This window comes from Rhopalosiphum padi, chromosome 3 (genome assembly GCF_020882245.1).
Source record: "Rhopalosiphum padi isolate XX-2018 chromosome 3, ASM2088224v1, whole genome shotgun sequence".
NCBI classification, from domain to species: domain Eukaryota; kingdom Metazoa; phylum Arthropoda; class Insecta; order Hemiptera; family Aphididae; genus Rhopalosiphum; species Rhopalosiphum padi.
The window spans coordinates 7,513,788-7,540,982 of NC_083599.1; the positions used below are offsets into that span (position 1 = coordinate 7,513,788).

General features: G+C 28.8%; 1 protein-coding gene and 1 long non-coding RNA gene across 3 annotated transcripts in view; one reads left to right on the forward strand and one right to left on the reverse strand.

The window, feature by feature from the left end:
* Positions 1–26,656, reverse strand: part of LOC132927746 (uncharacterized) — a 41,118-nt gene extending 14,462 nt beyond the window's left edge. The window contains exons 1-2 of the long non-coding RNA XR_009661830.1: positions 26,045–26,656; positions 1,596–1,726 (exon numbers count right to left, since the gene is read on the reverse strand). This is a non-coding gene — a long non-coding RNA (uncharacterized LOC132927746). The remainder of the gene's footprint in view (positions 1–1,595; positions 1,727–26,044) is intronic.
* On the forward strand, positions 9,809–21,946 carry LOC132924139 (zinc finger protein chinmo). Of its 2 annotated transcripts, none has more exons than XM_060988261.1 (7): positions 9,809–10,384; positions 11,212–11,291; positions 15,232–15,395; positions 16,040–16,257; positions 16,782–17,259; positions 17,428–17,610; positions 17,982–21,946. In XM_060988261.1, the coding sequence occupies exons 3-7, from the start codon at positions 15,278–15,280 to the stop codon at positions 18,206–18,208; spliced, it is 1,224 nt and encodes a 407-aa protein (XP_060844244.1). In that variant the 5' UTR covers positions 9,809–10,384; positions 11,212–11,291; positions 15,232–15,277; the 3' UTR covers positions 18,209–21,946. The 2 variants fall into 2 exon arrangements, with proteins under 2 accessions (XP_060844244.1, XP_060844245.1); XM_060988262.1 differs by lacking the exon at positions 9,809–10,384 and adding an exon at positions 10,400–11,138.
* Positions 26,657–27,195: the final 539 nt, after the last annotated feature.

Here is a 27,195-nt window from a genome sequence, read left to right on the forward strand (position 1 = left end):
ATTAAAATGCCTATTATAATGAGCGAATTATATAATGCTGTTCTTTATTATAATATTTTCTTACATTATATTATATATATATATATATCATGATAAAAATATAAAATATAGATGATTATTGTTCGATTGGCGGCAGTGCGTACAAAATAAACCTACGCATTGAAGGTCGGAGGTATCATTTATTGATTATATAAAACACAAATATAGACACAAACAACAAATCATTTACAAACACACATCGTATTACCATAATATATATCGGCGGTGGTGGCGGCGGTGGTTCACATGTTTATGCATTAATAATTTGCCTATATATAGGTAGTATAATTTATAATATATATATATATATATATATTATACATAAATATATAGTATAGTATGGTTAACATAATATATTACACATGTATAATGGTGGAAGCAAGAAAAAAAGAAAAAAATGTAAAATCTCGACGGTTGTATATTATATACATACGCATAATATTATAATGGCCTGCGGTCCAGGACCACTATTATAATGTTCGGTTGTGTGCGTGCTTGTGCGTGTGTGTCTGCGTTTATTATGTGCGTCTGCAACGAAATAATAAATACACACGACATCGCCGCGAATATTGCCAAATCGTAGTATTCTATCCGGTGCGTCGTCGTCGTCGTCGTCGTCGTCGTCGTCGTATAGTCGTCGGAACGAGAAGAATAATAAAAAATAAAATAATAAAAAAAAAACAAAAACGAGCCGACTATTATGTGTTGCGTGCATATATTATATATATATATATATAATTATATACCTCTATTCGCAGTGGCGGCGCGAGAGGGGTTTTACGAAACTATTGTCTCACTATATACGACTAAAACGGGGTGTACCTATATATATATATATACACACATACCGGATAGGATTCGGTATATATTATATTCCTGCACGTCGTATTTCATCTATACCGCTGCAGAGTATCCCCCATACAGCCATAACACGCTGCACGCGTAGTTACATAATAAAACCTGACGTTCTTGGAAGTATAATCGTGAGTTATACCTATACCTAGCACACTGTGGCAGTGTGTTGTCGAGCGTGTTTCCAAAAAACCAACCGGGCGCGAACTATATGGCGGGGCCAGAACATTATATTATTATAACATCGTGCCCGTGTAATATATTATTTGGAAAAAAAAAAAACGTTAAAACCTAATACTTATGTTGTATAGTAAACGAGTTTAGCAATTATATGAATTTTTGAAAACGGTTCAGGTGGACAATAACTCGGGTATTTAAACGCGCCTATGGGGAAATTCAAGTGGAGTCACATTTGAAGGGAGCATGTTTTTTTCTAGTAGCACAATGGACGTTGTTGATGAAAAACTTAACCATTTTTTTAATTTATAAGACATTTAATAGGTACCTACTGTGTACCTAATATCATGTAGGTAATTGTCACAATAATAATTTATATTGATAGTTTATAAAAGTTTAAGTATAATATTATATAGACGCTTAGTGGCTTAGACGTACATATATATAAAATGTATTGCAATAGTGATGTATCAATGTGTGTGTGTGTATAAAGAAACATAATTCTATACCAACCAGTTTCAACGTACCCATATTATGTATTTTTAAGTGCAAGCTTTATTATGTATTCTTCAACTTCTTTTGTCGAACGAAATGACGCTGATATTACATATATGGATCCACTTTTACAAAAGTTTGTATGCAGGCAATGAGTATGTATCTACAACAACAAAAATATAAACCTTTACAATTTTATTTCTAAACACATTTTTTCATTTCAACGGTAGTTGTATGCATCAACTGACACGATAAAATGTCTAAAAATTCTTTAAAAAATCACTTAAATTTATCCACGATTTCTAAAAAAAAACCTCGTGATAGTGTTTTATTATTCTTTACCTTTTCAGTACCATTTTAACAGTCGTATTTATAGTATTGTAATTTAATTTGTTCGATCTCTCATGTGTGGAAACATCTAAAATGACGCCACTGAAGTGAGTTGTATATTTTCTTTTGTTTTTTTTTTCGGTTAACAATTATGAGAGAGTCAAACCTTTATACTCCGCTTTCTCGTTAAAAAGTTTATAATTGAAATGAATGCAACTGACTCAAAATTAGTTACCTTTTCACACTTTATATTTTTAAATGTAATAATTTGGGATGAAGATCCAAAGCAAACTATTCTAAAAATTAAAAAATTATTGAACTTTATGTATTGATTCTAATACAGAGAAAAATATGGTAAATCAAATGCGACCAACAAATTATTTTATCTAAACGTCCTATTTTCTTTGTTAAAATAAATTTAAAATTCACGAATTACGTCAAAACCCACTATTTCCAAAGGAAAAAATAACCATTTCCAAATTATTTCAAAGCGTATTTCTCTTATTATTATTTATTTCCATCATAGTTAGTAAATGTTTATAAAACCGTAATTAAATTAAATTAAATTATACAATATTTCGTCTGCTAATAAAATAAATAGAATCGTAAAGTCTATAATTTCTTTATTATTAATAACAAATTAAGTCAAAACTACAGTATTTTAAATCATCTATACTATAATATTATAACAAGGAAAGATTTGATTATTTGTACCTATTGAAAATAGAATGAAACTACTGAACCGATTTAAATGAAATTTGGTACATAGATAGTTTAGACACTGAGAAAGGACATAGGCTACTTTTTAATACTTAAAAAGGGCTGTAAGGGATTTAAATAGGGGATGGTATATATTATAACAAAATTAATTCAAAAAAATTTAATAAAAAAAAACTAGGTAATTAGACATATTTTTAGCATCCTACCAACCGCTTATATATTTATTACTATTCAATCCTAACCTAACCTATCTCGGTTTCACATGAGCTGACTTTTGCCCGAGCAACGCCGCGTGCTCAACACAGCTATCCTATATATAATTGTATATAAATAATGATAGACAAAAAAAAATATTTTACTGTGATTTTGATTATCAAAAATCTTAAATTTATTTTTTTAAAGATTTTTACCAAAGATTAATAACGTTAACGTAATATTTTTTTGAATTTAATCTAAACGTACTACTGGATGGAAATAGTACAAATAGTTTTGGAACAATCAATAATTTGAACTAGGTATTGAACTACAATATTACTTACGGGATATAACAAATAAATGTTAATTAAAATATTGTAAATTTTTTGGTATAATTACCGCATAAAATAGGCATATCTTATATAGTTCAATCATTCTTAATAAAAATCAATCAATACTCGAAAAAGTGGAAAATAGTACGTCTTAGATTTTCACCCCACATTTGAATATACATGAATCATCAAAGGCGCATTTGAGAGGACAACAAAGATAGTACACCCTTAGCTCTTAATTTTTATTTTTTTACGATTTTCATTTACTTAAAAATAGTAAATATTTTACTTAATAATATATAAGATTAAACATAGGTAACATTATCATTAGCTACCTAGATACTGTATATATTATAATTAAAATTTCAAATTTGTACTTGCTAAACAATTCATATTCTTTAGTAGAAAAAAAAAAAAAAAAATTTTTAGATACATCATACGAATAAAATAAAATAGATTCGACAACCCTCCGTGGAGACACGAATTAAGTACTTTCTTTGAAACCGCGATATTTTATTCATGCTTGAAACTAATGGTGGGTCTTGGAATTTTTTTTGGGGGGGGAGCAAAATTTTTTATATTATTATATTCATATCATATCATTTCGTAAACACAATATTTAGGATTTGATTTTAGGCCTTATATAATATAATTGTCTATATGACTATACTGTTATTTATTTATTAATTATTTTTTTTTTAATTAGATCAAAATAAAAAAATTTACTTTCTCGAAAACTAGTTTTGCATGAAAATTTCCTTTTTTCTAATTTTGTGTTTTTTCCTAACTATTGAAAAAATTACTTGATTTTTTTTTTATTTTGACCCTCAACAAGGTTTATTTTTCTACCTGCAGAAAATATATATTTAAGTAAAAAATCAAAGCATTATTACTGCTTCAAAAGCTGATAACTGACAATTTGAAAAAATCACACATCATTGTAAATTCAATACATTCATCGCTCCGGTAAGAAGTTAAAAATTTAATATTGTGATAAATTGGTCATTATTGAATTTAGAATAGGTTTTTATTATACTGTATAAAACGTTAATTGTTATTATCTAATATCTATGGATACTATATTATTAATAAATTACTAATTATAATGTTGTCTTTAATCTAAATGTTACGTATTAAAATTAATAAATTAATAAAAAAAAAGTTAATTAATTGTTACTTTTATATTAAATTAAAAGTGTTTTAATGATCATGTTATCGCAAACTGCATTAAGCACATCATAATATTGTATTGTAGCTGCTCTTTAACATAATCGATTCGCTTAAAGATCAGGTATTCACTAGGTATTACTTTAATCGAAAAGAAATATTTCTTAGTAAATATTTATAAATTGTATTAAATAAAAATTAAATCAGTTTAAAATAAAATAATATGTGATCCGTAGTGAATTACGAAGAATAAAAATGTACATATTATATAAGTAATAAGTGAACACTATAATTTCAACAATTTCTAGAGTGTTCTATAATGTTTAATAGCTAATATAGACATATACCATATGGTATATACCCATGTCCCATATACCACCAGTGCTTAAAATTTCTTACATTTTGAAGTGCAATATTATAATTTATAGCACTATATTATGCATGCGCTATGAATATATATGATTATTGTAAAATTATTTTCACTATATACATATATTTCAAACACAGGCATGACTACATTTAACACATATAAATATATAATTACTACAATCGGTTAAAATAAAATTATAACATTCTTTAATTGTATTATCTGATTAATATTCCGCATACTGCACTAAATAATATAATAAATAATATCGTATTACACACAATTTTAGACCATTTCAGGCATATAATATCTATACAGCTATATTAGGTTTTTAATATACCATGTTATAAATATAAGTTGTTCAGCATTTAACTTTGGGTGTGTGTTCATTGTTTTATATAATATCTAATTATAATATTATATTACCTGATTTAAATTTAAATCATCTAAATTGAGTGAATAACACCGTGTCATTTACCGTTGTCATTTTAAGAGTGCAATTGCACAATTACAATCTGCAGCTATTATTTACAAATATTTTGATAATTCGAATTGAATCGCGGGAAAATAGTTAAATATTACACTCTTTGAAAATAACAAACAACCTAGTTGAGTGCAGTGTTTTTTAACCATAATAATCTATCTAAAACCTATATAGTTATCATTTTATCAGTGTAATCATAGAGCATAGATCGCGTCATAGTTCAATATAACTACGCACCTATAACCTATTATAACGACATTTGCAGCAGGTTCGTATTCGCAAATCTCTCAGTCATATAATCGAACGTAAATGTTGATACAGTTTTAAACATTAATTTTATTCATACACAATACATACACTTATGTCGAGTTGCGTGAAAAAATTAATACATTTAACGGTTTATTAAAAATTAATGGGCCAATCGTGGATCACTATGATAATGTATTTAAGCTCACTATTGATTCATTAAAATATGTTTAGTAATTGTTTATGTAGCCCAACATTAGACAGTTAGACATTCATACAACACATAATATATAAGTATGATTAATCTTATGTATAAAACAAGTAGTAATGTACTATTATAAATTATAATTATTTAAGTAGGTATTAAAGAATGGAGATGGAGTTAACGCATCAGAGTATAAAGTGGAGAGTTTGGCCACCTTCAAGATGTTTCTTATTCCCCTTTAAAGTCCTCTCGAAAATCATTAACTTATATTTTGTCAGTTTGTTAAGTGATTAAATATTTTTTTTAATACACATCTAATATTTTAAAACAGAAACGTATAAAAATCAATCTACTAGTTATTTTTTTGAGATATAGTCATATAATACCACGTTTATATTATATGCAATTGTACATATAGTGAATCGTTAATGCGCATTAGATTAGGCAAATGATTCGGGAGTCAAGTGCATATTAAATATACCTCGTTTATATGCAATTGTTATTGCGTATTTATAAGTTACCTTCGATTTCATCAATCGTATTAAATATTTAACGCACATTAGCCTAACATAAATTAGAAATACGTTTATCTATGCATCTATAACTTCCAAATTACAACGATCTAAACATTCTATAAACTCTAAACGTATTATAAAATATTAGTAGGTATCTATATGTTTAATATAATTCTTACACTAACTTATTGTTTGTTACTATCTACTAATTATCATATGTTATAATTTATATACCTTATATACTTATAATATTTTAATTTAAAATTATTTATTATAATTATAAATGTATGTGTTATATCAAATACTGATTAAGTACAGTGTACTATGTACTATACTGTCTGTTAAAATTTAAATTAGAATTTTGTTCTGTTAAATAAATATTATTATTATTATAAATTGTATACCTAATATTTTGCGTTCGTAATTAGTAACTTTTAACGTACGTGTAGTCTTTAATAAAGTTGTATACACTGCATGTTATCCGTCAAATAGAATAGTATAACAATTTTATCAATTTAAAAATTGTTTTACTTTAAAGCTACATTAAACTAGTAAAAGGCCACCTAAAAATTGTTTAACTTACTTATTATTCTTAATTTATAGTTATTTTTTATTATATTATCCATACCTTTTTAGTACCTTTTTGTAGTATATTGGTAGGTAGGTACTCTGCTAATGTTGCAGTGATGACAGTAATTGTATTATAATATTATTATTCGTTATTATTTGCAAATCAATACCTATTATTAGGTACTTATAAGTATATTATTGTTAACGTTTCATGTAAGAGCTTTATTTATTAATTATTACAATTCGATGATTTTAGGCGTAGAAATGGGAAGGGAACAAAGCCTTCTACAGCTTATTTTAAACTTTGATTTTGCAATATTCAAGCCGCCCGTAACAACTAAATCCTATAGTACGCCCATCATAATATGAGTTATTATCATAAATTCATATATAAACATTTTTGTCTTAAAACTGTACTTCTTTTGCTATCGTAATATAACATAGAATACCATCATACAGTTAATAATATTAATTTTTACTCATCGGTACCTAGCTATACTTAACCAGACTTACATGAATACAAACGTATGGATACTATCTATATAGTATATATGCATAGAGACCTAGGCACACATAGAAGTACGTGTGGTGTGTTATTTTCTATACTTCAGTAATTAAATAAATTGCAAGAAAAATGTTGATTTCTGCAAATTTATTTAGTAAATATACACGATTTAAACTCTATTAGGTGTGTGTGTGTGTGGTGGAAGGAAAGGGAGTATAGATAAATAGCTATAGAAATATAGACACACTTTCAATCATTATTCCAAGTAAGTTATTTTTGGTTTTGCAAAAACTATGCTGTGCCTGTGCAGCCCATATTATACAATATTGCGGATGATGCATTGTTCTATAGACCGCACATTATTTTTAATGTTATCTTGTATAAAAAATAATGTAACCGTTAGCGACAATGGAAATTTTCGCGCCACCGCGTATAAAATAATAATTACACTTTAAAATATAATAAAAAAAAAAAACCCACGCGACAATGACCGCACCGAACGTCGCAAAACTTGTTGTACTACGCGTATTATAATAACAGCACATTGCACATATCATTATATTATTATTATGTTTATGTACCTACCTACACGTAACGTATATAATATGCGTCCGTACACATTGTAATCGCATACACATAATAATCAGTCCTCATTTTCGTGCGCACACTACGAATTGGGCGTAGGTATGTATGTACCTATATACCGATGACCGGCAGAATAAACAGTCTGTGTATACTAAAATGCAATCGCTGCTCTGCTACGAAACAAATCAACAACGTGTCCAATGTGATTTTAATTATGACTTTACGTTGTTGTGTCGAAAATATTTCCCGAGATGTGGAAAACAAACGATTTTAACACGTTTGAAAATCTCGTAAATAAAATCAGCCGATGAAAAGAATACACACATTCGTGATAAAAATTGTTTACTCTTTTATAAATTCGAATACCGCAGTAGGTAATTAGTATATATTATGAAAAAATATAAAAAAAAAACAAGGCCTGATAATATTACATATTTTATTATATAATTAATAAAACGTTATATGATATTATCATATAGATGTAATAATATTATAATCGTTACGTTGTGCGCGGAGGCGGCAGGACGTGGCGGTGAAACGGAGCGGCTATATAATTACTTAATACAGGTCGATTCAAAAATAAATAATAATACGTATTTGAAAATCGAGATTTCTACAAAGAAGTATCGGAGACCTAAGAAGGCTATTACTATCACCTGGTTTGTGTGACGACTTTCTAAAGTTTCATTTGGTTGCTGAGAGATGTCCACCACATTGGAATTTACTAGTCCGTCCTTATTTTTGAACAAAAGGTATCCACACAACGAACGATAGAGCGGCTGCCGGGCAGCTTGTGACAGAACTTTTCATCACATATGACCTCCTAAAATGCCGGATCTTACACTGCGACTCAGGTCACGTTGAACATCTGCAGTGAGCGTAGAAACGGATTTACACGACTGCCGTCCTCACAGGCGCTTTTTTTTTCTCTAGACTTATCCACGAAAAAACTTATTTTTTTTTTTTAGTTACTCACTTGACATACCTACTTACTAAAACGAAAAATCTAAAAAATAAAAATGATGCTATAGTATAGCGATATAACGTATTGCCCGGAAATAGGCGCCCCTAAAAATTCGCCGCCCTAAGCCTAACGCTAAATCCACCTGCGGCACTGTATTATATCATATGAAACGCCCAAAGTTCCGGCGTCGTGCAGCAGCAGCTGCAGTTTCTAACAGTTCGCGTTCTTCGACGTTCCTAGTAAATATTTAATCGAATACATCGTATTTCCCAAAACGGCGTGTACCATATTTTAATCGCTCTGTATTTCGTACGCTATATTTTTATTACTATTATTATTGTAGTAAAGTGCGTGCGGATTTTGCGCGGCAAAACGAGATCGGTCGGCCGGGTCGGGGACGTGTGCGTGCGAGAGAGCGATTCGCCGCCGCCGCCGACGTTGGCCTTCGACGCAGACGACTCGGCCGACATTATAATATTATTATTACAATCGTATATGCGTGTGTCATGAAAAAAAAAAACAGGAAAAAAAATTGGAATCGAAAAAAACAGCATAACGCGTGCTGCAAACCGAGCGAGCGAGAGGGAAAACGGACGGAACACAATAAGTGCGTGCGAGCGGGCCCGGGTGGTGGGCGGGTAGAGGCGGGCGAGGGGCACCGCCGTAAAACAAAAAAAAAATGAGCGGCGCGCGCGTAGTATAGCGAAATATTGTCGAAAAAGTTAGAACACACACACACACACACACACATAGAAAAACCTTCGCGCGCGCGATTCTGATCTCTCTCGAGCGGCGGCGGCGGCGGCGGGCCGCCGAAGGCCACCGGTCGCCGCCGCCGCCGCCACAATACGACGCATAGCACTACAACAGCATATAAGGTCGAACGCAGTGTTGCAACGTGTATGGGCGCTGCAACACCGTGCACGTTCCCCGCCGCCCGTCCGACCCATCCCCGCCGGCGTGACGGCGGTCGGCGGCCGTCAGACACTCAGTGCGTCGACGGCGGCCGAGGTCGGCCGACCCGACTGCGCGCGCCGCGCACATTGTCGACCGGCGGCGGCGGCCGTGGTCGATACGCGCAAGGGGTAACAAAACGGAGAGCGAAAATCACGTCCCGGCGGCGGCGGCGGCCGCGACCCTTGCGTCACAGCGTACGGCGGCGGACGGGTGGCGGTGCGGAACAGCCAGACCCGCGAACGCAACCGAACGGCGGCGGTGGTCGACGGTCGCGCGCGGCGGGGAAGCGGCGCCGCAGTATTCGCACAGTGCGCACGCTCGCGGTTAGTGCGATTTCACCCGATGCAAAAACGTCAGCGCAAAACTTCGCGACTCGTCAGTTTGACCTACTGCATTATGCCATTTTCGCCTTCCGGTCCGCTGCTGCCGTTCTGCGAGTGTGCGTCGCGCGTGTGTGTGTGTGAATGAACGTGTGTGCGCGCATGTTTATCCGTGTGTATGTGTGTGTGTGTGTGTGTATGTGTGTGTGTGTGTGTGTGTGTGTAAAGCGAGTGCGTTTTTTCTCCCCCAATTATACAACTTTGCAATTTTTTTTTCACCACTCACGTCCGACGTGTTAATTAACTCGTAACAAATTTTTCGCGAACGACACTCGCGGGGAGAGCAACTCTGCTCCAAGGTAATAAACAACAACAACGTAGATCGCCTTTACCACGTCCGTTCCGAAGCTATTTGCGAATTTTTTTTTTATCATTTTTATTTTTTTAACTTGTTTTTTATTTTATTTTTTATCAATTTTTCATTTTTTTAAATTGTCGACGCGTTACCACTTCGTGCGTGCGCGCGTGTGTGTGTGTGCGCAAAATAATATTTTAATCACTGCTACGACTCCTGACAAGACGGGTCTACCTAAATAAATAATAGAGGAAACGTTTGGAAATCGGGCATTTCTCACCCCCGTCTCTGAAATTCACCACCCACCCACCCACTGGCCGCCGACGTCGCCGCGCGCCGACGACGTCGTCGTTGTCGACGGACGACGAGCCGTCAACCGCGTGCAAATCGCTCGCCGCCGCTTCAATTCGCTTCCGTTCGCAGACGCTGGCGCCCCTCACTGGCACATTGGGCTCGTCGAGACCACGACCAGATAACTCGCACCGCTCGACCGCTGTGGTAGTAGGTGGTTGCTGCTGCACACTCGCACACACACGCGCGCGCACGACGACGACGACAACGGTTTCACGGTCATCCGTGCGCTATGCAAATGTTTGCAATTGCACTGTACCGAACATTGCGATCAGCAGCTGATGTCGTCGTCCGTGACTGATGTCATTTCCCGCGGTCACTGCGACATACGCCGTTCAAATTGAAATTCGAGTCGAAAACCCTCCCTCGAACGCCACCCTTCTCTCTTATCAAACCGCCGCCGCGAGGTGACATTTTTAACTCACTCTTTGTCTCAGAATATAAAATATTTTGTATTTTCTCTTTATGTGTTTGCCACAGACCTGAAAACGCAACGACCGGGGGCCACCTCGATGCCATGAACGTATGACGGAATCGTCTGTGCCACAGCCTGCTGATCGGTAAGTCTACACAATATTTTGTTCTTTGATAATAGTTATGGTTATAGTACTTGGGTAGCTTATGATTTTTTAATCTCAACAGTATTATAATTTATATTTCAAGTCCTAGAAATTACCTAGCTACCTTATATCTAGGTATTTTTTTCAATAAGATTTTAGATTTTCCTTCAATTATACCTAGGCACATTTAGGTGCGGACTGGATTGATTTTCAAGCCTGGAAAATTATTTTACGTGCCAGGAAAATTTGACCTAAAAAAAAAGTTCTCTTTTTTACTATCAACAAATACCTAGGTATTTAATTTAATAAAAGTAAAGTAAAAGTTACAGTCAATAATTGAGTTGGTATATTGTAGTCGCACATTTATAGGTAAATTGTGTGCACAATATATATTATTAAAAATAGGTTATTTTTTAATTAGGTACAATATACCTAGTAAATTTTAAAAAGTATAATTTTTCTAATAGTTAGGGAAAATCTTCTGATGTCCCTCTGGGCCAGTCCGCCCCGGCATACATTTCATGCTGATCTGTAAATATGTTCCAATTAATCAACTGATTCACTAAGGTAGCATAGATAGTCTATAATAATATTTAACAGTTGTATAACTCATTTTTTCTTTTTATGTATACCCACATATTCTTTACCTATAGAAATTAATTGTACAAATAATACACATAATGAAACAATGAGTAGGTAATTAATTATTAAATTTGTATAGGTGGTCTAGAAGACCTGTTAGTATTTAATATTGACGTTTTATGTTTACTATTTGTATCGGATATATTCATATTATTATTGACCGATACATACCTAACTTATCAATAATTAGTTAATTTTATGCATTAGGTTCTTAAAACTATATAATATTAGTTTATTAGTTGACTAATATAGTAATATGGTTATTGATCTTTGTGAAGTTGTCAATAAAATAACAATTAATTATTTTTATCAATAATACATTATGTCTCAGGTACCTTTACTAATTTATTAATTATAAAATTTGGATGGTTTTAAATTGTTTGTTACATTATTGGCATTCAGTTATGACTAATTATAATGTCAGTAATTAATAATTATCTATACATTTTTTGTAAGTACCTACATTAAATTCTGATTATCATATATACCTAGGTTAAGTTGTTAACAGTCAATACACTCTTAAATTTTCATTAAATTTTTATTGTCACAAAAATCCTACACATTTTTGCAATGATATAATATCTGAAAAAATATTTTTTTATGCTTTGTTAAACTTCTATCATATAGACAACAATAACTTTTTAGTGAATAAAAGTATGAACAACAGATCTCATCTCCATAATATCTATATTCTATAGGTACCTAATAGAATTATAAACATATATTTGGTAAATATAGCCAAAACAGGTCAATGTTATTCACAAATATGATAATTTATATCTTGCACTCAATAATACATTTAAACTATGATTTTAATCGCCTACTACTTCTATCTGTTGAAATGTATTTAGGTATATGTTAATATGTTCTCAATTTATTTAACTTGTTTTGTATGTTTGTTATTGTTAAATGTTTTGTCATGTATAAAATAAAATTGTCTATGTTCAATATAAGTATAATATTGGTTCTATATTCATTATATTAATAGCATAATTAGATTATATTTTATTTATAATGAGTTAATTACTTGTCCTAGTTATACAATTTATTTTGTTATATATAGTACTTATAAATGAGTACATTAAATGTAAATAGTTCACTCAGCATAATGAATAGGTCTAAAAAATATTAAATCCCTACAATAGTTTCTAATAATATATTATAATTTATGTTATTGATATCATAGATTGACATTAATTAAAAAGTTAAGATTACAAAATGGTTTTTTTTATCAATTTTTGTGTACTTAATTGTAATCTTAATTTACTCATATTCAAAAATAACATTTAATCAATTATAAATGTTAACTTAACATAATCTTTTTTTATTGCTTATAAATTAGAGTCGATTCTAAATATCTGTATGTATTGGTCATTATTATTTAAAATCTATACATTTTTCCGGTATAAACTGAAATATTAAAACAACTTTTCTATTAAAATGTCACACATAAACATTATTAAATTTGTTTACTACGCTATTGTAATAATCAAACCAGACGTAATCTGATATAATAAATCACGGACAGAAATATATGTCTGTAAATATTTTTTTGCTTGTATGCATAAATTTACTAATAGGTACCTATAATATACATATGTATTATGTATATATTTATTTCAAGTTAAATATACTTTCTCAAGTTATTCTCAATAAATTTGTTGAAGAATAATTTAAATGATAGTTCTTAATAACTCTACATATTGCTTAAAAATGTAGGTCTATATAGGTAGGTACAAACAAATATTTTTATTATTTTTATGAATTTTAATTTAATATCGTACATTTAATAATGTAATATTGTTAATTTCTCGTTTTGATCACCCAATTGTTTATTGTACATTACCTATATAGCAACATATAACAGTTATATTTTTATTTTATTATAATTTTATTTAAAAAGAAAATAGATTAAGTAAATTATTGTATTTCGGTGAACAATCTCATAATTGTTAGGTACTTATTAAATATTTTGGTTTTTGTATGTTATTACTTATCTGTTATCGATGTTGTCATCATTTGAAGTAGAATAAATGCTTCGAGAGCTTTGTTGATCAAGAATTTAACATAAAATTAAAAATTAAATAAATACTATGCACTGATTACTATTTATAGGTATTGCAGATGTAATACCTAATTTAGGTGGGTGGTGCCATGGTAAACGATGGTAGTCTGTAAAATATAGGATACAAGTTCTTGATATTTGGATATAAGTGCATAGAATTTGTTCCGTATTTTATTGTAACAAATTCATCAGTTACTAGTACCTCCTATGTCAGGTTTTATTTTTATGCAATACCATTATCTGAAACTGACATTAGTGCCATTGAATTCTACTCAATTGATTATTAAAACTTAAAATACGTTATTTTATTACATTTTTCTGTGCCTACTTACAATAACTTATAATCTATAGAGATTAAGTGAATAAATTAGCTCTACATAAATTATTTTTAGAATAAGTACATCGAAGAATTCATAATTGTATAGATTTTTTCAATTTCAAAATTAAAACCTATCTTTATTCATTTTGTATTTATACTATGGTGAACAAAGTGAAATGACTGTTTATTAGTTCTCAACATATTACATAAAATATATTTTAAAATGAATGCTCAAGTTAAAATTATACCTCATACTAAATTATAATATTGTTTAGGTATTCAAAAAAATAACTATGTTTCTAAAATTGTATTCTAATTATACACAATACCAACTCTTCTTAATTACTTTTTTGTTTTTATTGACCAAAGAACAATTTACGGTTATTCAATACAAATAATTCTTCACCCTTTTTTTTACTCTCATTCAATATTTTTAATTAATTATTGTCTATGCAATTATTTTTATTATTATTTATTTAATCTATTTTTTTTTTTTTTTAAGTATGAAATAAATTGTTCAATCAATATTTATATGTATTTAAGTACCTACTAATTAAACTAGAACTAATGTATTAAAATGTATTACTTAAAATAACCTAACCTACAATATTGCATTTTTGACAACTTCATTGACAATTTTTATTTGAAAATCCAATTTTCTTAGTTCTTCCAAATGGATAAATTCAGTTTATATTTTTTAAATATGTTTATAATTTTAAAAATAAATGTATAGAACTTATCTTGATTTCATTATACATATTTAATCATTAAAAAGTTCTACTACTAGGAATTCATCTTATATCACCCAATTTAAATTTATCATTCAATCAAACAAAATTATTTTATTTTGTTTACTATTAAAATGAAAGTTATTATCAAAACGCTATAATTATATGTCTTTTTTATTTTTATAGGGTCACTGTTATGTCTTTTTAAATATTGTTAAAACAACAATCTGGAATGGACCCTCAGCAACAGTTCTGTCTTAAGTGGAATAGTTTTAGTAGCAACCTTGTGACTGCATTTGATAACCTTTTCAAATCAGAAAGTTTAACTGATGTATCTTTGTTTTGTGAAGGTAATATAAAATATATTATATATTATACAATTTCACTAGAACTTTGATAATATGGACCCCTGATAATCTGGTGATTGCTGTAGTACATTATTAAGAGTAGTTGTACCTGCATAAGTTTTCTCCATCTTACTAACACATAATATTCCATAGTTCTAATTGTGTTTTTAGTTTTTATATTAGAGTAAATTATTGATCTATTATGTAAGTTTGAAGAAAAGAACATTATCTATATTCTCTCATTGGTTTATTACAATATTTTAACTTTTAATTGAGTTGTTAACATTTTTAAATATTACTTATTTTTACATTCTCACAAATTGTTTAAAAACTAAAAAATTGTAAGAATCCAACAGAGGACATGGATAATGTTTTCACCTTTAATTTTCATAATAGGTAACTGTTAATCTAATATTAAAGCTAAAAATACGAAATTAGAACTACAGAAAGTATAATTTAGTATGTTTAAGCATCATTAGAAATATAAACACAACAAACATTTATTGTCGTTGATTTACTTTTGAAAAATCTTTAATATATCCAAACTATCAAAGTTCTGCTGTAGTATGATTGAAGTATTTAATTTATTACTTATTAAAATATACAACAAAATTATTATTAAATAAATGTCTATTTTATTTTATCAGGTAAAACTTTCAAAGCTCACAAACTAATTCTGGCAGCATGCAGTAAACATTTTCAAGAAATATTTGAAGCTACTCCACTAGGATCAAGTTTAATTGTCATACTTGATGGGACATCGTCAACAAATATGGCATCGTTACTTGAGTTCATGTACCGTGGCGAAGTACAAATATCTCAAGAAAGGCTCTCTAGTTTTTTAAAGACAGCAGACAATTTACAGGTAAAATTTATTATTTTATTTTAAATTTGCATAAGATTTTCTATTGTTATTGCAATGATATATCAAAATTGATAAATGTTTATGAATCAAAGTGGTTTATATAATTATTAAAAACTCATTTCTATTCTTCATTAGTTCATTACATTCTTGATAGTTTATTATCTCTATTGAATAAACAACAGTTGGACATTTTTGTTTAAAAATCACATTCATACATATACATATATTTTTTATAAATAATAACAGTTGTTGTTTAAAATAATCTTATCTATTTGACTGTTTATGTTTTTCATTATCAAGTCATATAAATATATTGTGTGTTTTTTTTTTATTAGTTAAAGATAAATATCATGGAATTTTTATACATGATATTTTTATTTTATATTTTTTGTACATAATAATATGTATGTATATAAAATATAAGAGTATAAAAAAATTGATTCAAATATTATTGACAATTTGTTTGATATTATTGATATTTAAGTTTTGTAGTATATAACTATATATTCTGAAATGTTAATTAGGTTAAAGGCCTGTCATTCGAGTATGACAAATTGTCACTCACAAGTCAGCGTGAACAAGGTAATAGTGAAAACAAAACAGCAAATGATTCTCCAAGACCAAAACAAAATGGATCCGCAGAAGCTCAACTTCCCTCTACCTCATTTAGTCCACTCCCATATATAACATGTCATTATCGTCAAACCACTGTACATTCTGAACAGCATCCATCATCACCTGATCCCCAAAGAAATAATAAACGAGCGCACCATAACAATCCCAACACAACACCAGTTTCCGATACATTAGGGGTTCGAGCATCTGTCTTAAGAGATGGTTCCAGACCGGAACGTGAATCTCCTCTTTCTTTGACCTACTCTTCACATTCATCAGCGCATTTGGAAAATTCTCATCAGCCCCAAACAAATAATTCTGGTCCTGTAGATGCTACTACTTCATCACATCATTACCGCAATGTGAATACTAATAATTGTGGAGAAGGTATATTATTTGTATTAATTAATAATTGTATTACTTATAAAATATACTTTATTGTATCAAAACATAATTTACTTAAATCAATTATTTTTACTTTAACAGTACTAAATATACTTTAATTTTGCATTGCTACTATACTATTATTTCATGTTAAAATTTAAAAAAAAATAGATCTGCGAATTAAATCTGAACCTACAATAACGGCGCCAAATTCTGGGGAATTTCCACAAAATACAAATACAACCAATGAATGGAAAACACCAGATAATGGGACAACACCACCATCTCCATCAAATCACTCGTGGAAGATAGATACATCTCATAAAAACGTTGTTTCAACTCTAACTCCTGATGGTAATAAATACAATAGTTACTTTTCTACAAAATGATCTTAACATCAACAATATTTATAAAAAATGCAATTTAGTATTTTATATTCAATTATGAATAATCACATGTTTATTTTTTTTATTATTATTATTTCAATGTAAATGAATAATTTATAGTATGCTCACTCTCTTGAATAATAAAATATAGTATGCGATGATTCCATTTAACCAGTATACCACTATTAGTAAGAATATCTAGTTCAATTTATTAATTTTTTCCTAAAGTTAATAAGTAATCAAACAGTTAATAATATTTTTAAACATTTAATAGTCTTCAAAAAGATGATTTTTATTAATTTTACTTAAAAACTTATTATAACCATTTTTTTTCCATAGGTAAAAAATTACAATGTCCTTATTGTGAACGATTATATGGTTATGAAACAAATCTTAGAGCTCATATAAGACAGAGGCATCAAGGAATTCGAGTGCCGTGTCCTTTTTGTGCTCGAACATTTACAAGGAATAATACAGTGAGACGGCACATCGCCAGAGAACACAAAACAGAAATTGCAGTGAAATCAAATCCAACATTTCCACAAACTGCAAATCACAATCAATAACTGTTAACAAATCTACCTCTTTCCCAAATATTTTACCCTCCTTAACACTATATATGTATATCTACCTCTCCTTAAGCATTAATCATACCACCAGTTGAATATAAAATAGTCTGGTACATAAGCAAACTGCAGACTAACTGCCTTTAAAGTACAAATGTAAACCATAAACACTTCTGCAACTATTAAGACTGATGAAGGTGGTGTTAGTTTTTAGGTGAAAATACATTTTTATGACACCGCCTTCAATGTGAAACTTACCTCAATGATTTTTACACGTTATATATTCAAATATAACTTATAATATATTATTTATAATATTAAAAATGTTAATGTTGATTCTGTGGATTGCTTATGTCTCCATAAGTTATAGTAATACGCTGTTAGTTAAGTCATTAAGCAGCTCTCTTATCATTTATCGTGTATTGATAAAAAAAAAAGTGGCTTTGAATGGTACATTTTAATATAATTTGTATTCATTTTTATAAGTAATTGAATTCAGTTTTTGTTGTTAATTGTTAGTCTTGTATTTTAGAAAATTTGAGCCCTTGTTTAAAAAAAAGGGGGGTTTTTAATATAGCCTCGAGGGGAAGGGGGGATTATTAGCTTTATTGTTAAATATTGAAGTGGACGAAAATGGGTTAATAGCTCAAAATTATGCATATTTAACATTGAGGTAATAATAACTTCTCATCTAGTATTTGAAAAGATTTTTATGAATTTGATTGTTATGGTATTGAATTATAAGCATAATGCATTTTTTAAGAAAAAACTTATTTCAAGTACATCTGAATTGAAAACTATACGCGTGAATTAACATTATATAAAATTTTAATTTATAATTAATATATTTACAGCGTGTAATAATTCATTTATAGTCAGAATGATTTCCAAGCATAAAAAAAAAATAAGGTAATATTATTATTAGAAAATAGAGACAAAGCCTAGAACAATCTATTAATAAAATATCATATTTTTAGTGTAATACACTATTTGTATTATCAGTATGCTTATTTATACACTGTTTGTGTAATTTGTATTTTGAATACATTACACATAGTGAACATATTGAAAATTATTATTGCATAATAAATTGTACCTGATAAAAATTTTTAATTTGATTCAAGCATCTTAAAAACAAAAATGTACCATTCATTTTCCAAAATTTAACCGTTATGTAAATTTTTTTTTTTAATACTAGTCATATAATACTGCTCCACTAGTCACAATATAATCGAAGCCAGAATTTGTTTTTATTGTGTTATTATGCATACTTAAAATAATTGTGTATTATATATGTATACCTTGATTATAAATCCAAATAGAAATTTATTTTTATATTTGGAATCAATATTAAAGCGCTTGTCGTTCGCATACATCTTTATATTAAAAAATTTGTTTTAGGCATATATTTTTTTCTTGATTACATCTTTGTGTAGTCAATGACACATTAAATAATTCAATTAAGATGTCATCGCTACTTTAATTAAATAACTTGTTTCGGCTTAATGTACAAATTTTAAATTAAGTAAATATTATGTTTAAAAAAAAAAAATTAAAAAATTAAAAATTAAAAAAAAATATATTAACAATAATATTATTGATAAAGTATAAAATGAGGCGAACTGCGGCGGAGACATAAGTCAATAATATATACTTACCATTTCGCCTCGTGTAGTTTTAATGTAACGATAGTACAAGTATTTTTAATACCACATGTTATAGTTTTTATTAGGTTAAGCTGTTTTATTATTTATTTTGTTATTTAAACCGTTAAGAATTTTATTATATGTTTTTGCCTGTTTCATTACTAAAAACGTATACTTACATTTTTTTCGCAGTCACTTTACACACTAAACAAACTGTAAGATTCAAAATTTTTTTGCATATTTATTTGTTATTTTGGTTTGTCTTACACATGTAAATTAGTTAGTTGTTATGTTTATTTTATTTTTATTTTTAATGTTCCATTACATAATTTCCAACCGTTAAGTTTCACTTAACCTTTTTCTTCTTTATTTTGTGTAAGATATGCCATTCATAACATATTATTTTTATTATTATTATTATTATTATTATTATTATTATTGTTACAAGCATTTTATTATATGATTTATTAATATTTTTTTTTTTTGTTTAGTGATAATTGAAACAAAATGATTACCGTGTTTGGTACATAACTCAGAGTACAATTTGGTGTCTTAAGTAAAGTTTATTAGTAAAGAAATATATAATATTATTTGGGGAATTTTTTGCACTAAAATTAAGGTGCAGACAATCTGTAATAAGTTTGTTCAGTATTCTGTTATAAATTATGACATTCCACATTTAGAGTGACGTTAAGTGTTAATTCTTTATTGTTGTTAGGTAAACATCACTTTAAGAAATTATATAGTAATATTTTTAATGATGACCTATAGTACAAATTGACTACCTCCACTTCTGATAAGGTTTAGAATAATTAAATTATATAAATTAGGCTAATATTATCTAATTCATATCTATAGATTTTTGTTTAAGTAAGTTTTAATATTATTTTAACTATCATTATTATTGTAATCAATGTATATCATTGTTTCCTAATCCATCTACCTCTTTTTTTTTTAATATATATTGAATATTAATTATATGATTTTGTAAAGATATAGTACAAAACAGTGCAAAGAATTCCTCTGTTTATTTTTCTTTCTTTCATTTTCTAAATGTACAAAGTTAATATTAATAGTTAAGTAATATAGGATTATAATAAATTGTGTTGTTATGTTAATGTTGCTGATTTGTAGGTATTTTGTTAGTGTTTGAATTTATTCCATGTGTCACCATTTTGAGTAAATATTTAATCTAGTATGTAAGTTTTGCTGTGATTATTCTGTTTATACCATTTGTATAGTTTCACTGAATCAGCCATTTATATTCTTTTTTAAATGTATTTATTATTTTATTGTTTACATTACAATTGCTTGCAAATCAATGTTACACAATTAAAACACAAGAAAATATTTTTAAAAAGAAAAAAACTGTTGCTTAAGTATGTTATAATTTGCAGGTACATTTTACAAGACTTTTGTATATAATTATTGTGAGTTACAAAAGAACTTGTTAAATTGTCAGGGTATGTTTTGATTGTATTATATCTTTTCTCTGGTGGAAATCATCGTAAATTAACAAATTTCTTACATGGCTGGCTGATTTATAAATTAATTGATTATAAATTACAATTTAATTTTTTTTTTTTTTCAGTGCCAATTAGTTGTTTGAATCTAATATTTTATTACAATCTTTATAGTAAATTGCCTTAAATAAAATAATATTAAATTAATTGAAATGTGTCTAAAACAATTTTTAAATTTATGTCATTTATAAAAGACAAATATTTTAAAGATGTATTAACAAATTATAGCTATAAATTATAAAGGAATATTTCATGAATAATTTTTGCAAAATAATTATAATAATTTGCTGTTTTTGTTTAATTAATAATATAATGTGTTGACTTTTTATTTTGTATTCAAAAAAAATTATGTTTTTAATTTTAGTTTGTTTTTCTAAGACAGTTATTACGTATAAATATATTATATGATAGACCTATATCGATTAGAAAAATGTATTTATTTAAAAATTATGCATTGTCAATGATCTGATATTATAAATATTAGGTAAAACGTATATTACCATTCTTTAATTAAATACTAAAAATTATATTGAATTTGAATATAACAATATGTTCTGATCAAAACATAATATGTGATGTTTTATTAATTATTTGTTTATTGTAAAAGCGGTTGAAAAAAACTGCGAGCTGTACAGTCAGTGAGAGTAACCTATCTTTCTAGCATATTTGTTTTAAAGTTTGGCTGCAATAGAAAGTTACAAATTTTTTGAAATAAAAACTAATACCTACCTAGCATATAATTACATATAACATTGAATATAATACGAGCACTCATACAAAAGTATTTTATCATAGTATTTGTAAAATGATAAGGTAATAGTTGAATAATATTAGTTATAATACCTATTATTAGTAGGTATTATTTAATTTTCTTTTTTTTTTTTGTTCAAAGCAATTAATATATTCGGTGTATTACAGTCAATCCCCTTACAGTGTTAGGCGTTGCATAGTTTTAAGACAATAATGATAATTTGTTCAACATTCATAAAATTATAAATTCTTTGAATTTTTAATTAAAAAATATTAAAATCTTAGCAGATGAGGTTAGCCTTTAAAGATTATAACCACTTAAATTATTATTATAATCTATATTTCCCTGCGATTTACAACTGATTGCATTAAAATACATTTATACAGCTTAGCTCCATTAAGGCATTAACCCATATTTATAATGTATGTATATTGAATATACACAAGGTTGTGCATTAATTATTTATAAAAATAAATTTTATTTTAACTAACAAATAATATTTTTTTGTTTAATAACCATATAAATATTCTATAGCCAGTGTTTAATGAAAATAAATTGTAAAATTATTTAATTGGGTATAATATATTTAACAAAATTTAAGTTGCACAGTCACTGTGTACCAAATGTCGATTTAAAAAACTAATCTGCTTATATCTGTATAAAAATATTAAAAATACATGGACACAACTTTTTTATATACGTTTAGAATTAGAATTTTGACAAAATTCGGTTTCAAAAAATAAAAACTATTTTTTTGTAAGAAATTCATAAAAACTTCTTTTTGAAAATGTATTACAAGATTCATTGATTCATAATAAATTATGAAATCAAAAAATAAAAGGCAATTGTTTTTTATAGACATTTTAAATTCAAATTTAAACAAAATTACTTATTTTAAGGTAAATAACGATGTTAATTATTTTGTTATAACTTAAAAATATTATTCATGCTACAGTAGTGCTGTTCCTATGGTTCAACTGTGACAAATGTCATAAGACAGGTAATTTATGTGGGTGGATGTAGACACCTCGGGTTTGAAATTGGTAAAAACCAAAATTCTATAACTACTGTCAAAAAACATTATCAATTGAGGAATAAATTGAATTTATTATAAATTGTAACAATTGAATTAATGAAGTTTGAACAAATAACATCTTTGGTCTTTTTATTATGGATTAACCTACTAGTATTGTCTAATAAGGAAAAAATTTACTACAATTTTAATAAAATATGTTTAGAAATTTGTAAAATAAGAAAAAATCTTTTACTTATTTATTATTACCTTTATTGAGTATTAATTAATGGAAGAAAATAAACAAACAAAGGTATCCCAAATTATTGCATTAAAGTTAAGTAAAACAAATTCATCTATTCATTACTAAACACAATTACTTTAATTTATATTTATGAAATTTAAGTAAAAAAAAAAACATTATCATATATTCACAGAGGTGTGTAATGTTAAAGTAATAAAGCAATTATCATTTTTGTAAATTATTATTAATATAGTTGTTGAAGGTCGGTGATTAAACATTTTCTTACATAATGTACATAAAAAATATTTGACATTATTCTTAAAACATTTTTAACTATTCAAAAGTTTGTACATATTATCTGTTTAGAGCATAAAATCTAAAAACTTGTGTATTATATAGCTAATAGCTAAATATTATGTTATATGATACGAAAATATTTATATTTTATTTAAATAACTTCATTGATTGTTGAAAAAACCTTAGCCCACGTAAAAAAAATATTTGCCTCACTTCTGCCCCCCTTGGAAAAAAATTCTATTTGTATAACTCGTGTCTTAAGAGACTCAAAAATTTGCTTAAAATTAATTGTAAAAAAAAGTTAAAAAGAATAATATTATCTAAATTGTGATAAAAAGAACCTATGGTATGTACTAATACATGAAAATTTGACAGGTTTTCCAGATGACTTGGGCGTTTGGCGCCACTGATTTGTGGGAATTTAAACTTTTACGTCTAAAATACTCTAAAAACCTCAAAACTATTAAAAATGTAAAATATACAAATTAATAGGTAGTGTAAGTTTAGAATTCTCTGATATATAAAATGGAATTTGTATTTGAAAAACATTATTCAGGAATCCCTAAAAAAATAACGCAATTTGCATTCAAATCCAAGTCCTATGATATATTTAGTGCAATAACCAAATGCGTTTTAGATATTCTAATATTACTTTTAAAAAAAATGAATAATTAAGTACTATGGCAATCATAATTGTGTTTATGAGCTACCTATATCACTTATATCGAATAAAATAAGATTTGGTAATTATGTTTTTTTAATAAATTATATACTATAGTTGATTTTTTTTATCAACCAGCACTTATTGTTTTAAAATCTATTAAGAGGCCGTTCTGGTAGCGAAATTCGACTGTAAAAACATGCTTTCGCACTTGCCATTTTCCTCAGCTCTCGTTAGTCGTAGAAATATGATTTATACACCAAAATAAACTTGAGAAGTTCCTCTAGACAGCCTGGTGCCAGATTTTCAAATTTTTTTTCAAACCGGAGATATTTGCATTTGAAATTTGCAAAATTTTTAAAAAACCATATAAAATAGAAAAAAAATGGCACGAAGTCGTCTAGAGGAACTTCTCAAGTTTATTTTGGTGTATAAATCATGTTTCCGCGACTAACGAGAGCTGAGGAAAATAGGAAGTACGAAAGCATGTTTTTACGGTCGAATTTCGCTACCAGAACCTCTTATTAATGTTTTTAAAAATTTTTTTTTACATAATTATCAGTCAAATTTAAGTTTTTACCTAGATTGATAATATATATTTTTAATTTCATATTCTGAAGCAAAATATTTTTTGGAGTATTTCGAAACATAAAATTCGAAATCCGGACGAGTATAAGTTACCTATAACTGTTATAAGTGTTTTTAAAGTTTAAGTAAGCAGATTAAAAGACTAACATTTTTCGAAGTACCTATCCCTCCTGACCTCTCCACTTTGTTCTGTAATTTTTTTTATATATATATATAAGTACTTTTTTTCAACTTATATCTTGCCTTTCCCAGTTTGGCCAGTTTGATACTATATATAGGTATAACCTACGTGCAAACTCACATTAGAAATTACACTATTACAGTATAAACGAACAATATTTAAAAAGATAAAAAATACGTTCACATATATAATCAAACTTTTCCATCTATACGTCGAATCCGTATTGATACAAAAATGTAGGTATACTATTTTAGTAGGTAGGTATTGTCGCCTAAACGGAGTGGTTTATTTCGTGATCACCATCACGTGACTTGGAAGCGATAGCAAGTTGTAAAGTAGTATAAAGTATTTATTGAAACGATACGAAAACCCATCACCGATCGTCGCATGCATGGCCGGCGTGAGTTATAATGATGAAAAAGTAATAAGTACAATTTAAAAAAAAATATAACTAAAATGTGAAGTAATTGATTGGTGTATAGGTACGATGCAACATTTTCTAATATAAAACTAGTGAAAACAATGGTTTCGTATTATTAATTAGAAATAATTTAAATAATATTTTAACATTTTCTAGTTTTTCTTTGAACAATCTATCGATAACTATACCTATTGAAAAATTATAATAATAGTAGCTATTTAATTTTATATAGAAAGAAGTGGTAGTGAAACCAAACGGTCATTATTGGTAAAATATGACGAATATATTTTTTATCAGCTCAATTTTAAGAAACTTTGTTCACCTCAATTTTATATTAAAAATAAAATTGTAAGCAGCGTCTTAGGTGATCGCCTGTGAGCCGGGTAGGCTTAATCTCACGCCGGCCGCTTTGGACTCGCATGCCGTTAAAGGACGTCAACGCCATAGGACATAGATAATATTATACCTAAATGGTTAAAATCACCGACGCCGCAAAAATATTATATATGTACCTCTAAATTGAAACGATTGAGAGCCGTCGCCGCTGCTGTCGCCGTCGTCCTCACGACCACTGTAGTAAGTCTCTCGGACTTTTTTATTTTTGTCGTTATTAAAAAAACATGTTAAAACGGGTTATATTATTTATCATAATATCGCCGACTCGGAAAAGCTAACAAAAACACGAAAGATCCGTCGACGCGCCAGTTTTTTGCAATTACATACGCGTTTATTAATATTATTATTGTTGTGCATTATACCTACCGCCGTAGTGTATATTATTATACCTATTATATAATATTATATCGTTACAGCGCAGTTGTTGTAGGGCAAAACAAAACAAAACAAAAAAAACCGAATAATAATTAATGAACGAATAACGGAGACGGTAAGACATAGTAATAATAATATGCGTTATTTCGACATAATATCACACAGTATTAGGTATTAGGCGGCTTGCAATCGCGGTTGCATTGCAGCGGTTGCACTGATGCACGAGCCATGCTCGTTCAGTCGCGCGCCGGTCGCCGGATACCTATATAGTTATCCGCACCAGGTTATTGCACCGTAAAATTGCCTGCACGTGCGGTCGCCGGGTCCGCGGTGAACGATCTCGCCGCATAGGCCCATTTCAAAAACCTGAGTCTACCGGCATCAACGATCTCGCCGATAAAAATGACGATGATGATGATGACGACGACGACGACGACGATGATTATTATTCATCGAGCGGCGCGCGGTTCTATCGGTATATAGGTATATAGGTTCGCGTCATACGATATGATGCGCACGCGACGACGACGGCCGATGATGATGATGATATTATTATTATTATTATTAGTAGAAGAAGCGGTAGAAGTAGTAGTGTTGTAGCGGTCGGTCAAAATATTTTTATTTTTATTTTTTTTTTTTTTGTAAACGAACACGGCAGGACACGCCTGACGGTAGGAGATGACGTGACCGTGAAGCTGGGCCGAAGCCGGCCGCATTATAACTATAATATGCACTATGTTTATTACTACACATAATTAGAAAGTCAAAAGTTGAGTTATCGGTTAGTAGATACCTATATACAGTGGTGTGTAAAATATTTTTTTGGGCTAGTCACAGACATTTGTATACCTATATTATCACTGGTATAGAAGCATAACTCTTTATTTAGTCT

Coding starts and splice junctions, on each gene's coding strand:
- LOC132924139 (XM_060988261.1), top strand. CDS start 15,278: ATGGACCCTCAGCAACAGTTCTGTCTTAAGTGGAATAGTTTTAGTAGC. Junction 15,396..16,039: donor TGTATCTTTGTTTTGTGAAG/GTAATATAAAAT, acceptor TTATTTTATCAG/GTAAAACTTTCAAAGCTCAC. Junction 17,611..17,981: donor TTCAACTCTAACTCCTGATG/GTAATAAATACA, acceptor TTTTTTCCATAG/GTAAAAAATTACAATGTCCT.